The 16,797-nt window shown below is 39.6% G+C and overlaps 1 protein-coding gene across 2 annotated transcripts in view; it reads left to right on the top strand.

Moving 5' to 3' along the window:
• Window positions 1-7,931, top strand: part of NCOA2 (nuclear receptor coactivator 2) — a 132,080-nt gene extending 124,149 nt beyond the window's left edge. For both annotated transcript variants that reach the window (XM_089654288.1, XM_089654287.1), the window contains exon 21: window positions 1,819-7,931. In XM_089654288.1, coding sequence (XP_089510414.1) covers window positions 1,819-1,830 — 12 coding nt within the window. In that variant the 3' untranslated portion in view covers window positions 1,831-7,931. The remainder of the gene's footprint in view (window positions 1-1,818) is intronic.
• Window positions 7,932-16,797: the final 8,866 nt, after the last annotated feature.

Raw genomic sequence — 16,797 nt, 5'->3', positions numbered from 1 at the left:
TGAACCAGCTGAATTTTAATCGGTGTATGGCTAGCTTCCGTACTTGTACATTACTGTCTGACGATGCCCCATTGGTATTTGATCGCTGGATATGACTGGACAGAGAAGACTGTCTTTGTATGAGCACTCTTAGGACCGGTTTGCACTATAGAAACGCAGTCCGGATGCGCTTTTGCATGTGCGTTTTTGGCGCAATTCCATTGCGTGTTTGATGCATTCCAGTTCATTTTTTCCCCTCTTTCTTCAACTTAAATAGGGACATGTGCTTTACAGTGTGTTTTTGATGTGTTTTACCACGTTCCAGTACAGTTCTGTGCAGAAACAATGCAGCATGTTCTACTTTTTTTTTTTTTACTGGAACTGCAAGCACTGATGTGAACTATGACATTGACAACCATATAACCTACTTTCTGTGTGTTTGGATGTAGAAAAAAAGCAACTGAAACACATGTAGTGTGAATTGGCCCTTTAGGCACAACCTTTGTGCAGCACTGCTATGCAGGAATCACAGCCTGCCTATTAATGTGTGGATATTGTTGCCTGTTTTTATAATAATTACAAATACAATATTTAAAGTAGTAAATTTGCTCCTTAAAAAAAGAAAAGCTGGGCCTTAGGTGGTGTAAGCTATAACGTGCACTGCATACTAGCACATTATGACATACTTACTTTAAACAGAGCCCGCCAGCAGCACACGTTCACAGCTGACTGGGTTTCCATCTTCAACTGGTTTTCCTTTCAGGTTTGTGGGCTGCGGCCACTTGAATGGGCAAGCCACGATGATGTCACACTTGCACATGTGTGCGGGAGTCACAGCCACGGCACAGAGCTCTGAAGAGACGATATGAGTATGCCGTCCCTTCAGAGCGTGTGCACTGGTGACGTCAACAGCTGCATCCATTGTGAATATTTCCTAAAACACCACAAGTTTAGGAGATATTCACTGTATTATAGGCTTACCTGTAGGTACAAGTTCAAAAGTGTTTTCTACCACTTTAATTGAGGCAAGATTTTGATACATTAATTCACGTTGATGAGATTATTTTATTGTATCTAATTATTTTCACATTACTTTACAATACTTACGCACAGAGATCTGTGAACTACACGTCCTGTCTTCCACCATGGCAGAAGGATTTGTAGTTCTCAATGGAACACACATTCCATTACCACGTCCTGTAGTGTCTGTAGGAGCCTGTGCACTACAATACACTGATCGTGGTTGCAGTGCTTTGCGGGTTCATTTCCAAAAAAAAAATGGTAAATTGATATCTTTTTGCTTCAAATATAGATGCATTTATTATTCAGTTTGCAACAGGTGGACTCAGTTTTTAAGTTAGGCAGTACCGGGTCCCCTCTTATCCTGGACTGCATATGTCACGATCTGTCATAAATATACTTGGTGCATATGCATAATATTTTGTATAGACTTTTCAGGTAATAACTATTTCCTGTATTGGCTGCAAATGTTTTTCTAGACCAAGATATTATGATTGGTTGGGATGTTCTCCTCAACTACTAATGTATTTTTGAAGGTCAATTGATGTGGAACACCACCCGAAATAGTTGTCACAGGAACGGGGGTGAGGGAAAATCTCCCATTGTGGACACCTCCTCTGAAAACAGCAGTCACAAATTACTTTATGGGGCTTTCTCTCTCCTTCATCTCTGTAGAACAAAAAGGACAAATATACCTTGCAATGACATGGATGGCAGTGGGAACAGAGGTTCTCCATTCTTTTCAAAACACAAAACAATTGCTGGAGTTTCACATTATTCAGCATATTTGTATTCATTCAATTATTTTCTGTTTTTCAGAAATACTGCTGACCCAGAAGACGCTGAGGGTGTTATTGTGTTTTCCACTTACCAGCTGGAACCTCTCTGTGGTCATGTTTATAGACTGGTACCAGAAGCCAGCTTAGCAGCCCCCTGTCAAGGTGACCTCCTCTGCCTCTAGGTTGAAAAGCTGAAACTGTGTTGTCCGTCGTGCAGCCCCTCCCACAGGCAGTGCGGAACCAGAATATAGACAGGCGGCCGGTCTGTTCACTGCATTCACCTTAGTGCAACTTAGATACCTTCTGTGGAGTCATTACGGACAGGCGAATTTCTTTGGACTTTCTCAAATGAATGTATTTAATTGTATGTATTTAAGGAAAACTATGCGCTTTCTTTTAATTTTTTTTTTCCCTTCCTCCCTGATTTCACTTTGTTTTCTCAAGTTTTTGACACTGGTCTCTAACCTCATTTTTCTTGGCCGATTAGCCCAAGAGATACTTTTGCTACCACATGAAGGCTTTTTTTTTTTTCCTCTTGTTTTCCAAAACATGTAATTTTATTATTGTGCGGGAAATTATAAATTTAGAGCTGAAAGCCAGCTTAATACTAAATCGCATCACAGCAAAGCGTGTCAGAATTAATGGCATTTGGATTGACTTACTGCAGATGTATGGCAATTGGGTGGAACGTAGAATATATTTTAGGTAAGAAGTAGACACAACCCCCCCACCCCCAAAGTCTGGTCAGTCATAGAGGTGAGTGTTTAAGGTTCTTTAACTAAAAAATAAATAAATATATATATATATATATATATATATATATATATATATATATATATATATATAAAATAATTTGTGAAGCAGCCTTTTGCTGCCTCCTTACTGGCTTTGCAGTGCATTATTATTACCTATAGCTGAATGTGAGCCTTTTCAATGAAAATTCTTGGGTGCGTATCATTTTACACTTAATGATAGTCCACCCTTTTTTTTTTTCTCTTTGTTTTATTAATGAAGAAGCAGGTCACTTATAGTCACTGTCCACAATACCACCCCCTACTAATCATAAAAGCAAAAGTGTGAAGCCATGGAGGGGTCCAGAAAATGTCTCGTAATAGAGCAAACTCCCCCTTTTGTTTGTTTGAATTTCTCTGTCGTTCTTATGAACCATTTACTCGGACAGGCTCTTGGTTAAATCCAACTTTACAAACTCTTCAGGTTTAATTTTCCTTTGACAGGGTGGATTTTTTATGGTACATTTAAAACGGCTTCTGTGTAAACAAGCAATAATTTAAGTTGAAAGAGGTTTTATCTGTAATCTTTTGTTTTGTATAAAACATAAAAAAAAAACAAAGCGTTGTCAATTTAAACTTAAAGGTACTTCAGTATTAAATAGGTAATTTCTTGACTGTGGCCGCTAAGTGTCATTAGTTGTCACAATGCCTTTGATAGATCTAGTTTGTAGGCTTTACTCTGTACATAGATATCCCCTGTGCCCTGCTTAGAACTGTGTTTTCTGCAGTGTGCCAGTGTTGAACACATCAAGAGTTTTTGTATTGTTTCTTAATTCTAGAGCATTGGAATGAACTTTGTCCTTTTTACAAGTACCCTGCTCCTTTTGGCTTTACAGACAGCTGTTTTTCAGGGCTGCTTCTATTGGGGGCATATAATGCAACTACCAAAACTGAGGTTTGGAAAATTATGCTTTGTTCCAGAGAAACTAGTCACATTCTAGTATAGTCATTAAACATTTGGGGAGATCCACTTTCTATAGGCTGTTAAGGGACAATGCTCCTCATTTTTGGTCATTGGTTTTCATGAATCCCTTTTTATTTGTAGGCTGTTAATGTTAACATCTTAAAAGGGAAGATGATTATGGGCTTATCAGAAGTAAGGTAGTGTCTTCTGCTAAAAAAAAAAAAAACCTATTCCTGAATCTGTTTATATTGTCATAGCTGAAAGCCTTTTGTAATATTTGTCATTAATTCCCATTCAAATGAAGATTATTGAAATTATTCAGTAAGGCAAGGAGCAAATATGCAAAGTGCAGTAACATCTAGCAGCCAATCACCATTCATCTTTTACTGGTCTGAGTACAGTAATATGGTTACTGCACTTTCTAGTTCTTGGTGCTATTTGTATTGCTTTATGAGGCCTATTAGAATTCTAATGATGTCCAGCATCATGACAAATGAATAGCTAGCATTATGTACATCAGACAGGTTTATATCTCTTGTCTGCTTAGAACGGGGTTTTGCGGTCATGTAAGCCAGCCAGTCATACAGAGTGACATTTAGTTCTGATTAAGTTCTGCCATCTTCAAGCCTTATTTGAGCTTGTGGTGTTCATGTAACACAGACATCTGAGAGTGGAAGTGGGCACCTTCTATTACTTTGTGCCAGCTGCCATTTTCAGTTGTCTGCCCAGCGCTGGAGGCAGATATATAGTCTCTGTTTTGCAGCAAGTGTAAGGACAAAAACTGTCCAGTGGGCTCAAAGCATCTTCATAGGTCTTTGCAAGGAAGAACCTCTCAGGTTAGAAATACAGGAGCTGTCATTGCTCAGGGCTATCAACCTCATCAATGCTCTTGTAAACCAGAACAAGCAAAGGAGGTGTCAGGCTGACATGCATATGCTTCTTCCTACTCACAGGCTTAGAAAGTAGGAGAAGGATGAGGATGGCAGCCCTGGATTTTGCACTTTAAAATGTTAGTCAACAATGAAGGGCAGCTCTCATTTCTATGCTGAAATATTTAACAGCCTTAAATTCTGGCTTCTTGTTAAGTAGTTCTTGTAAGGTGTATTGGAGTATCACTTCCTTGGAGAGAGCCATGAAAGTTGGGCATACAGTCACATGTCTTGGCTGCAGTGCATACAGCAGACTGAAGACCTTGGCATTGCACCCTGTGCCATGTTGGGATCTCAGCTGAACTGAATGAAGCATTTCAGTTTGTTGGCTACTCTTAACATCCCTAAGGATTCTTCAGTATTGGGCAAGGACTTGTCTACAATTTTCCTTCCTGATTACAAAATGGCGGTGTACATTAATGGAGGCATGAGGATGAGTTTTGTATGTAGAAAACCTGCCAGTGAAGCATAGTGATCATTTGTGTGCTTCCAACAACATGGGCATGCTGATCTGGGGAACTTCTCTGCACACTTGTCTTGCAGAAGTTTAACTTTGTTCCTGGTAATCCTCATGGCCACTAGGGTACTGACTTGCTGCTCTTCAGTAGACTGTAGCAACATCATGCCTGTTGTTTAGGAAATGTGGTTTGGAAAATTCCATCCAGTAAAGGGAAGGAAAAATGAGCTGTATACAAAGGCTGGAGCAAAAGCTAAGTAGTTTCCAATAATAACATTTAGTAAAAAGATCCCTTGGGGAAAAAAGAGGTAATCTTGGGTGTCTGCTCTAAATTTGCACCAACTCCAATATTAAGGCCTCATGCATGCTGGATGGTTTGGCCATCTGTCCTAAATGCCTTTCCTCCTGGCAGCAGTGTTTCTGAGAAAAAATGATTGGCGCTTGTAAACACGTGTAATGCATTTAGGTGTGTCAGGCACTTGAGCGGTAATTTATTTCATTGACCATAATAAGAATTTATTCTGGCTTTTAGGATGAATTCACGCTCAAGCACTAAATGCATGTTTAGACACAGTTGTATGCATTAAGCATTTTTTTCTGCCAAAATACTGCTGTTCCAGGATGCCCTGGCAGTGTTTTTCTTCTTCTCTATAAACTCTAATAGGCTAACATGCAGGGGCTTTTACAGGCAGAAAAACAAGACACCATACAACCCTTACCACAGCGTACAAAACCTCCAGTGTGCATAAGGCTTAAGATCTAATCCTGGGATTCTGGAAGAATTTAGCAGCACAAGGGCATTGCAGGATGCTTACTGGGGCTGTTCCATAAAGTGGACGTTACTTTGCCTGCTGAGGGGTTCACTTTAATTACCAGGCTGTGTAGTAGGCATACTCCGAGTCCTACATTGTTTCCACATTGTAAGTTTTAGAAACTTCTATCTTCAGAGGCAGATAGAGAGGTGAGGAAAGACTAGCAATGTGCAGATCAGCCTGTGCACAGCCGTTTGACAGCAGCAATTGTGCTTGGCCACTCGGGCACAGGGTGCTGAATCTTGGGAAGGGGAAACAGGTTACCCCATACCTGACAGATTTTTTTTTTTTTCTTTCCTTACTGTGGCTCCATTGGCAAGGAAACGCTGGCTAACATAGAGCAGCAGCCTATGGTGACTTCTACACAGCTTGGCAGTTGGTTAAACAAACCTGTATATGAGGCAGTTCATATATGAGATAAATGTTTACATCATGTTTTTTCCCCAGCTTCCGAATGCTAATTATACCTAAAGGCTGTCACTTGGTAATCTTGCAGATTAGCTCCTATATTCATACACATTTTAATTTGTGTGATGTGTGCTTGTTTTGAAATTAAATGTTTGAGACTGTTTTTATCTTATTGACCTTATCTTGTGATCGCTTTCCCCATGTACCTGGAACCCTACTTTTATTAACATAAAGGAAACACAGTATAAAATATACTTAAAGGTGTTTAAAGTCAAGTTTGGTTTTCCTTTTTAAAGCAACTACAGCTTAAATAGAAAAGCCTGTCCCCTGCCAGCAGCTGCAGAATTGGCTCCATGTTCTCTGTTGAGAAGCAGTGGTCTCTCTGCAGAGGTCCAGCACACCTACTTAGAGCTTTAACCCGGTCAACAAAGCACATGCTTCTTGCTGATTGGAGAGCTCGGACTGTGCTGGTGGCATGTTGAATTCCTGCAGGGAAACCAATTCTTTCCCACAGAGAGCAAGGGTCCCACTCTGAAGCTGCTGGCAGGAGACAGGCTTTACAGTATAGGCTGGGGCTGCTTTAAGAACTGTAAGACTTTGAACACTTTTTGCTTTGGTGCACCTGGAATGTATTAAGCTAATTTAAACTAATGGTTTAATTGTGCGTTAACACCAACAACAATCTGGCGATTGCTGGTTGAAAACAATTGCTGCATTTACAATGGCCAGCTTGTCCCATGGCATTGCTTTCCCTCCTCTCAATCCCTGTAACAGCCTTACCCCTGCTGTTTTTACCATATCCATAATACTCATAGGTTCATATTTTATTTAATGAATGTGACATGACATGTTGAAATGGTGGCAAGCTCCACTCTACAGATCCCAAAGATACAATCAGTTTTAAAACTCATCAAAAGCCATTAACTGTGTGAATAGATTTTTGTAGTGTTTGAAGCAGATAGCTGCGTAAATAAAAACAGCAGTGTCTGCAGAAGATTTAGTGTAAGTGGCTATAATGAACACCCTGTCGGCATCGGGGCACCCCGATCACATTGCTAAACTCAAAACCAGTCACTGTTCTGGTGGGGCTTGATCGGTGCCGACAAAGTGTCCAGTAGCCGTTTTCAGTGTGTGTTTTCTCTTCTCTCCCCATTTACTTTGGAAACTAAAATCTTCTAGGTTTCTTACTACAGGTGAAAATTAAAGCTATGTGCAAGAACCTCAAAATGCTAATAAAACTAGCATAATGCCTTAGATCTGTTTTTACGTCTTGTATATTCCTACGTAGCTGTTTGTTGTATAATATTTGTATAGTGTATTGTGTACATTTTGGATAAGCGGCTCCCTCTCACGCCATTGTTTCATTGGACGGTGTGGACCTCTATCCAGAATCATTTTAACCCTCCCTCTTGTTTTCCCATTGGTTGTGAATTTTATTTGTACAGTTGAACTCATCTACAGAGAATAGTGTGTGTGAGTGCGTGCATTTACATTGAATAAAATTATACAAGGGTAAAAAAAATAAAGCAATATATAAAATATGGTTCTTCAGGAGAAAGCGTACAGTATTGCAGGTCTTGACTTATGCCCTCCCCCCCTCCCCCCACACACACACCCCCCTCCATAGAGTTTCCTGGTAAAAGCTCCTTGTCTCACCTGCATTGATGTCTGTATTTCTATAGTGCGAGCAGTTTATGCAAAGGTAGATCTATTTAGAAAGATTTTAAATACACTTATGCAAGTTAATATTGCTTTGCTGATGCTTATTTGCTTATTTGATGTCAAATAATGCTCATGTAAATAAAGAATTGTTATTGCATCAATTAATAAATTTTAATGCCTTTTGGTTTTATGCAGTCTGTGTTGTCTTTATGCAATCTGAAACAAATGGCAGTTTATATGTGGCACACTCTTGTCAGATATGAAGATTTTACAAATGCAGTCAAAGGACCCAATGGTTCTGATTGTTAGTTCACACTTCATGTTACTCAGCTGGCTACACTGTTCCCCAAATCATTGTAGCATAAAAATACAACAGGAGCACCAAACCAGTAGAGTAAAGATGCCAAAATGCTTTAACCACTTGCCCTCCAGAGGATTTACCCTCATTCCTGACCAGGCCATTTTTTGCGATACTGCGTTGCTTTAACTTACAATTGTGCGCTCGTGCAACGCTGCATCCAAATGAAATTTATGTCGTCCTTTCCCACAAATGGATCTTTCTTTCACCTTTGCGGTTTTTGTTTTTTGCGCTATAAACAAAAAAAGACCAACAATTTTGCAAAGAAAACAATATTTTTTACTTTTTACTATAAAACATGTCCTGTAAAAAATCAAATTTCTTCATAAATTTTTGGCCAAAATGTATTCTGCTACATGTCTTTGCTAAAAAAAAACAAAAAACAATCCCAATACATGTAAATTAATTGGTTTACGTGAAAGTTATAGGGTTTACAAATGGCAGTATATATACTGGAATTTGTTTATTTTTTCAACACTAGTAATGGTGGTGATCAGCAACTTGTAGCGGGACTGCGGTGGGCATTCTGACACTGGGCGGGACCGGACTTAACTGTCACTGACATCCCCAGTGGCACTAATACAATGATCCGTGCTAATAAAAAGCACTTACACTGAACTAATGACACTGGGCAGGAAGGGTTAACATGTGGGGTGATGTGTGCTGTTTTACTGGGTCTGTGTAAGCATGCTGCTTTGTATTGCTCTGCTATGCACAGCAGTACAAAGCAGCATGCTGGTGCTGATGGGAGAGATCTGTATTGTTAACATACAGACCTCTCCCCTGTCGATGTTCCTTGGTGATCGCCGGGTGCCGGCAGGGAATCTCTTGCCCAGACCTGGTGATCAACAGTTGTAGCCACCTAGGGCGGTGCACGCACCCCTACCCAGAAATGCAAAGTCACGTGTGTGTATATATACATGATTTTGTGCAGTCCTGCCCTGTAGCAGTAGTTCTGCTATAGGGTGGTCAGGAAATGGTTATTGGTTTTTTTCTTTTAGAAACCTCATATAAAACACCCCTTCATCAGGGCTCAGCGAACTTAATCCAGGCCTAGATGAACTCCATAAAACTGGATGCTCAGAAAGGACATAAGTTTTACACCTGCCTGTCCATAGGAATTCATGGACCTTCCTATCAGGTCCGCCTGATCGTATTGCCCATGTGAAGGGGACCTAAAGTTAACTGAACCCAGATGAAGGGAACCCCTGAAAAGCACTTATGTTTTATGTCATGTTACTAATGAACTATTAAAGTGTTTTGGACTCCTTACCCCTTTTAGTTTGGCTTTTCTGTTATAATTTTCTTGCTTTGGGTGACCTTCCTAGTACCCACTGGGGGAGATCTTTGATGTGAGCAGCATAGCTATAGCCAAATGAGCATGTTTTTATCACTAAGAATGAATGAACATTTTTTTTTAAATCCCAGTATTGCTTCGATATGCGTTACTGAACTATAAACCTTCTTTTCTAAAATAGCTTGCTTGAAACAATGTAACAGCGTAGCAGCTCTGCCCATTAACCTGTAGAAGCCATATTGACATTTAGATGCAACAGATGATATAGAACTTAATAGGGAACCCTCTAACCAAGAGTGTGTATTAATACAGGTTTTTGAAAGATAGCCCCAAGATGTATTTAAATGATAGATGTCGATGAATGGAAAGCCCTTCTGTTTCCTCCTTAGTCATTGTAATGGAAAAAACGGCTGGGAACCCCACTGAGCCAATCACATGAGCAGGAAATTTTATACAAAAAGTTTTGTATGTGTCTTCAATTTTTAAATTAAAGTGGAGTTATCCTGTAATTTTCTGAATGCTACCCCTTCCTCAATGCATTTAAAGGCTGTCGGGTGCAACAAAAAGGAATTGATTTTCTAGCCACTACACTTTTAATAATGATGCTTGAAAGCAGCAATTAATAGTACAAGAATTGCTGGCTACTGGCCTTATTCAGTAAATAGTAGTTCTTTGCATTAACAAAAGTACATCAACTCATAGAATCCAATCATAATTTGCATAGTCAGACCAATTCAAAAGAGATTCTGATTGGTTTCCCTGGGTTACTACATCTAAGACACAACTGTTGGGAATGGAACCATTTCTTGAATATGGTTACAAATGTTCCCATTTGATTAATTTTATTCACATAAATATTAGAAAAGACTAAAGAATGGAGGTGTTTTGTGAACAACAAATATTACAACTTCTCTAAAATCAAGAACAAAAATTGATAATATTGCAGCTTTATGGTGCTTAGATGTGGCTGCATTTAGTTTTTTTTTCCCCCTAACATTAAAACCCTTCCTGTCCTAGGATGACAATGGTGGTACTAAGTAGCATTGTCACCCTAAGACAGAATGTTAAGACTGCATAGCACCTTCCTCTCTTTTCCATGACAGGGGAACTGTTTTAAAGTTTACGAAGATAGCAGGAAACAATGCTAACTGATAACTTCCCATGCTTTCTGCCTCTGGACTGTTATCAGCTCACAAGATTTTTGGCTGGATGCTGTTTTTTTTTATGCACTTATGGGACAAATTTAATAAAACACTTTCAATGTTTAACAGATCAAAAGGGAGCAATAAGAGAAATGTATAGTTCGAGTTTACACTTCCTAATATTTTTTCAGTACAATCCCTTATTTCTTTTGTATGGTCTGTATGTTCTATTACTGATGACACCACTAGGTGGTGTTCTTTCCAAACCATAGACTACTGGATAGCCAAATCTTTGACAGATTCTAATGTTTCATTGGTATGTTATCACTGTTCAGTTGGTGGAGGAGTTCATTTACCATCTCATGACTTCAGTAAAATACACAAAACTGAAGTTTTAGAGTGCAGGACTCTTCGATGGTCTAGTTGCAGGCTGGTTGTATTTGGAGTCCAGCATGCTGAGACATCTGATGATAGCTGCAACTAATACATTATCTCCCAGAAGTGAGTACACCCCTCACATATTTGTAAATATTGTATCTTTTCATGTGACAACACTGAAGAAATGACACTTTGCTACAATGTATAGTAGTGAGTGTACAGCTTGTATAACAGTGTAGATTTGCTGTCCCCCTCAATAACTCAACACACAGCCATTAATGTCTAAACCGCTGGCAACAAAAGTGAGTACACCCCTTCATTTCTTCAGTGTTGTCACATGAAAGAATAAAATATTTACAAAAATGTGAGGGGTAGACTCACTTCTGGGAGATACTGTATATAAAAAGAAAATTAGAAGAACTTGTTGTGTTTTGAAGAAGAAAAACAACTATTAGATAATTCTGCCTAAATAAAGCAAGACAACCAAGATTTACGGCTCCGAATGTCCCAATTCTCTTTACAATCTGATTGTACAATTTCATCGACATCCACCAGCAACTGTGCAGAGGCCTGCATGACCAGACACAAGCTTAGGACCTCACATTACAGTTGTTCTGAGGGCTGGTTCATAGCAGTCTATTGTACATGCATTGATTGTATGTTTTTACCTGCATTGCATTTAACTCCCATTTTGAATGTACTGGAATGCACCTAAAATGGTGTAAGGCACTTTTTTTATGCGACTCACTGCAAAGAACAGATTGTTTACCTGAGTGTGTTGTGGTGTGTTGTATGTACTTTGTGGGTTGGGGTGCTATCCAAAATGAATGTCTCTGCAGTGCACTGTAGTATGCAAGTTGCCATGCATTTGTGGAAATGCATTGCAAAATGTGTTTTACCAAAATGCACCAACACTTAATATAAGGTGATTGTACAATCAGACCATATACATGTATGTTCTGCTTTACGCAGTTGAGGTATCTTAAAGAACTTCTGAGTCAAGATGAGAGGACAGGGAAAGGTTTTCTCATGATAAGGTAAGACTTATTTTAGGGATTTTCCTCCAGGGGGCAGCACTGTTCTGCTAATCACTTTGTCCCAAAGCCTTGCTTCCAGCCTACATGAGCATCAGTACTTCTCCAACCTCCGGCCAAAAGTATGGAATCACCACTCTTGGAAAATGTTCATTTAATTGTGTAGAAAAAAAAATAATCACAAACATGCCTCAAAACTATTTTCATTTAACATTCCAACCTTCTGGCTTTAAGAAATACTTAAAAGAAGAAAACTGTAGTCAGTTGCAACTGTTTTTGCAGATCCAACAGAAGAAAGAAATATGGAATCACTAAATTCTGAGGAAAATATTATGGAATCATGAAAAAAAAAAAAAACAACCCACTACAGTACACTGCTAGTACTTTGTTGCACCACCTCTGGCTTTTATAACAGCTTGAATTCTCTGAGGCATGGATTTAACTATTAACAACTAGTGATCTTCAATCTAGCTCCAACGTTCTCTTATTGCAGTTGTCAGATCAGCTTTGCAGGTTGGAGCCTTGTCAGGGATCATTTTCTTTCATTTCCACCATAGCTTTTCAGTTGGATTGAGGTTCAGATTATTTGCAGGCCATGCCATTGACATTATGGGGTTTATTTTCTAAAGCTGGGGATTGCGAAATCAGGCTCACTTCTGCATAGAAACCAATCCGCTTCTAACCCCAGTTTGTTCAATTAAGGTTTGGCAATAAAACCTGGAAGCTGATTGGTTTCTGTTTAGAAGTGATCCTGATTTTGCACTCTCCAGCTTTAGTAAATAAACCACTATATGTCTTTCTAGAAGAAATGTTTTCACTGCTTTTGCCTTATGGTAAGATGCATTATCATCCTGAAAAATGATGTCGTCATCACCAAACATCCTTTCAATTGATGGAATAAGAAAAGTGTCCAAAATCTCAATATAAACTAGTGCATTTATTGAAGATTTAATGAATGTCATCCCCCCCCCCCCCCCCCCATGATTCAACAATGAATATCACTTTCCTCCAGTCATCCACAGTCCATGATTGCTTTTCTTTAGCCCACTGTAAGCTTGTTTTTTTCTGTTTAGGTGTTAATGAAGGTTTTCATTTGGCTTTCTGTATGTAAATTCCATTCCCTTTAGGCAATGTCTTACAGTTTTGTTACAGACATTGACTCCAGTTTCTGCCCATTTGTTCCTCATTTGTTTTGTTGTCAATTTTCTGTTTTCAAGGCACACTGCTTTAAGTTTTCTATCTTGATGCTTTGAAGTCTTCCTTGGTCTATCAGTACTCTTCCCTTTTACAACCTTCCCATTTGATTTGTACTTGGTCCAGATTTTAGACACATCTGACTTGGAACAACCAATCTTTTGAAACATTCCGGGATGATTTACCTTCTTGAAGAAGTTTTATAATCATCTCATCATAATCATTTTCCAAGAGTGGTGACTCCATACTTTTTGCCAGGGCTTGGAGAAGATAATCCAAATGAAAGCTGATCTCTAGACAAAGCACAAACACACATGTAAATCAGTGGTGTATTTTGATTTTGTGCTGCCCTAGGCAAAAAGAAAAAAAATTGGACGCCCTCCTTTTTCCGGGGAGAGAGCCTGACACCGACCAACCCCCCCCCCTCTTCCCCCATGGGTAGACCCTGACATTGACCAACAATACCCCTGTCCCCCCAACCTGAGAGAGCCTTCCACTAACATACAACCCCTCCACCCCTTCCCGGCAAGAGAAAGACACTCACCTTCACAGCTCATCCCCGGGAACGAGAGTCAGGCTCTGCATACATCATCAAGCAGCCGCTCTCAGATCCCACCTGGTCCCCGTGCCATATGTGTCCCTTCTGGGGGGAAGGGGGCATTGCTGCCCCCCTGAAAAATGCCACCCTAGCCAATTCCTTGTTTGCCTTGTGGTAAATACGCCTCTGATGTAAATACATATATGGGGCTACTTTACCTGCCAAATATTTGTATGCCTTTGCATCCCGTTCTGAGATTTACAGACAGCTGAGCTAGGCTGCTGACGTTTTCTGCTGCAGTTAAGTGAAATAACTAAGTCACCAAAATGGCACACAGATTTTGATTGGACAGTGAAGTAACAGACTGATGAGGACATTCATGTCTGCCTGGAGTTTATCTTTAAGAATAGTGCATACAGTGGGTATAGAAAACAATCATCCTCTTTAAAATCATCACATTTTGTTGCTTTGCAGCCTGACATGCAGACAGACACAGTTTTTGTTTTATCCAGCTGCATTTTCTTATGCAACTTATAGCATCCAAGTGAAAGATATAACACCAACATGTCCAAAAAAATAAAAGAAATTCAAAAACAGAATCACGGAGTTAGGATCACCTCCCTCCTAAAAATGACATGTAAACTCAATGAGGTGTAGCTAATAATGTTTTCAATGCCACCCAAAGCCAGTTGACGTTCAACTGTGGTCAGCTGTTGTCATTTTGATTAGCTCAGCAAGAAAAGAGCTTCCCTGGAGCATTTCAGTCCATGGTAGCGCAACTGAAGCAAACAATCAACTATGGGTGGCAGGGCACTGTCAAAAGATCTCCAGGATAAAGTTGTGGACAGACACAAGTCAGGAGATGGATACAACAAAGTTTTGAAAGGCTATGTCAATGCCTAGAAGCACAGTTAGGTCTATTATTAAGAACTGGAAGGTATTTGGTACAACACAGACCCTCCCTGGATCAGGACATCATTCCAAACTGGATGAAAGAGCCAGGAGGACACTGGTCAGGGAGGTGGTAATATCCTGTTATGGGGTGTTTCTCCGCAGCAGGGACTGCAGCACTTGTCAGGATAGAAGGAACAATGGATGGGGCAAAATACGGTTAAATTCTTAACATTTTCTGCCCTCTGCCAGAAAGTTTCTAATGGGAAGAAGGTTTACCTTCCAACATGACAATGACCCAAAGCACACAGCAAAAATGACCACACAGTAGGATTTATTTACTAAAGCTGGTTTGCTCAGAATCTGGTGCAGCTGTACATGGCAGCCAATCAGCTTCTAACCTCAGCTTGTTCGGTTAAGCTTTAGCAATAAAACCTGGAAGCTGATTGGTTTCTATGCAGAAACGCACAAGATTCTGAGTGAACCAGCTTTAGTAAATAAACCCCAGTGGTTTGAAGGAGAGAAAGGTGAATGTTCTTGCATGGCCTAGTCAGAGCGCAGACTTAAACCCCATTGAAAATCTGTGGAATGACTTGAAGACTGCAGTCCACAAACAGTCACCATCAAACGTAACTGAACTTGAGCAGTTCTGTAAAGAAGAGTTGGCAAATATTTCAAAGCCTAAACAGAAAGTCTGCAACAGACTAAAGGCTGTAATTAAAGTTCAACAAAATACTGACACAAGTGGGTGAGCCTTTTTCCAACTCAGTGATTCTGTTTTTGAATTTTTTATTTCTGACATGTTGGTGTTATATCTTTCACTTGGATGTTATAAGTTGCACTGAGCAAATACAGCTTGATAAAACAAAAACTGTGTCTGTCTTCATTTCAGGCTGCAAAGCAACAAAATGTGATTGTTTTAAAGGGGGTGATTATTTTCTACACTCACTGGAAAGGATAAGTTCACCTTTTGTAACATGTCACACCCATATGCAGAGTGTAACATGTAACAGGTTAAAATTGAACCGTCTCCTGATCCCCCATTGTGGCAACTAGCAGGGGATCTTCTCCCCCCACTAGCTGTAACAATCTGAAGAAAATACGCTCGTGCGGGGCTCCAGCCACCTCACCTGGCCCCGTCATCCGTTCATGGGTTCTGTGCACTGGAAAACTACAACTCATGACAGCCTTTGAGGTTGTTGGCTTGTAGTTCTCAATGAACTACCATGGTAATGTTGAGTGCTTTGGTAGTTCATTCTCTCCTACAAGCAGACAGCTTACACTGACAAATCTGTAGGAGACCTGCATGGCACCCGCTATCAGATGATCATGGGTGCAATGCTTTACAGGCTCCAAGTAAAAAAATAATAATGCAAATTTGTTTTACCTGCATTTGTTATGTGCATTTATTATTTGATTTATTTATTTACTGATTTTTAAAGGTGAACTTAGCTTTTAAAGGAAACTTTTTTTTTTTCAGTTGCCAAGTAAGGGGGTTTATATGTCAGTTTTTGCCCTCTGTGTCCAGTTGAGGAGATTTCCCTTCATTTTGTGTTACAAAGCTAAAACAGAAAGTGCAGGAAATCCCTCCAAAGTGAAGGAATCCCTGACGGTCACCAGAACTAGTGTCCCCATTGGATGATTTTGCTTCTCTTAGTTCCCAGTCACAGTGGTGCGATCTGCGAATTGAAATCACATCTAATGAATGTGAATGTCAGTGTGTTAACATTTGCGATTTACTGCAGCACAGTTTCTAAAGCAGTTCTTGCCTTACTTTTTCTGCAGGTTTTTTGCGATTTCACATACATAGAATATAATGGAAATCACACTGAAAATTGCAAGAAATCGTTGAAAATCTTCACAAGTAGCAATAAAGTCTTCAGAAATCGCACCTGAAATTGCACACAAATTGCATGATTTTAAATCACAGCTATGTGACCGGTGACTAACTGTTCTTGGCACAACCCAAAAGATGGGATTTTCTTTCACTTTCAGTGATAACAGGACAATCATAGAGGGTTAATCTACTTTATGGGATTACAGACAGCAATAAAAACCTGACAGGTATTCTACTCCCTCTCCATTCTATCCAAAACAAAAAAAAAGGTTTTGCCTTTATTATACTTTAAACTTCAGATTCAGAACATTTTACATCTTACACTGGATCAGGTGTACTATGGAATACCCAAACTTCAAGTCCAGTTCCTATTCAGTGTTATTATTT

This window comes from Staurois parvus, unplaced genomic scaffold (assembly GCF_062004578.1).
Source record: "Staurois parvus isolate SC_StPar_1 unplaced genomic scaffold, SC_StPar_1.0 ptg000748l, whole genome shotgun sequence".
Classification (NCBI taxonomy): Eukaryota; Metazoa; Chordata; class Amphibia; order Anura; family Ranidae; genus Staurois; species Staurois parvus.
The sequence above is the reverse complement of the archived record's forward strand: the minus strand, read 5'-3'. Positions and strand labels throughout refer to the sequence as shown.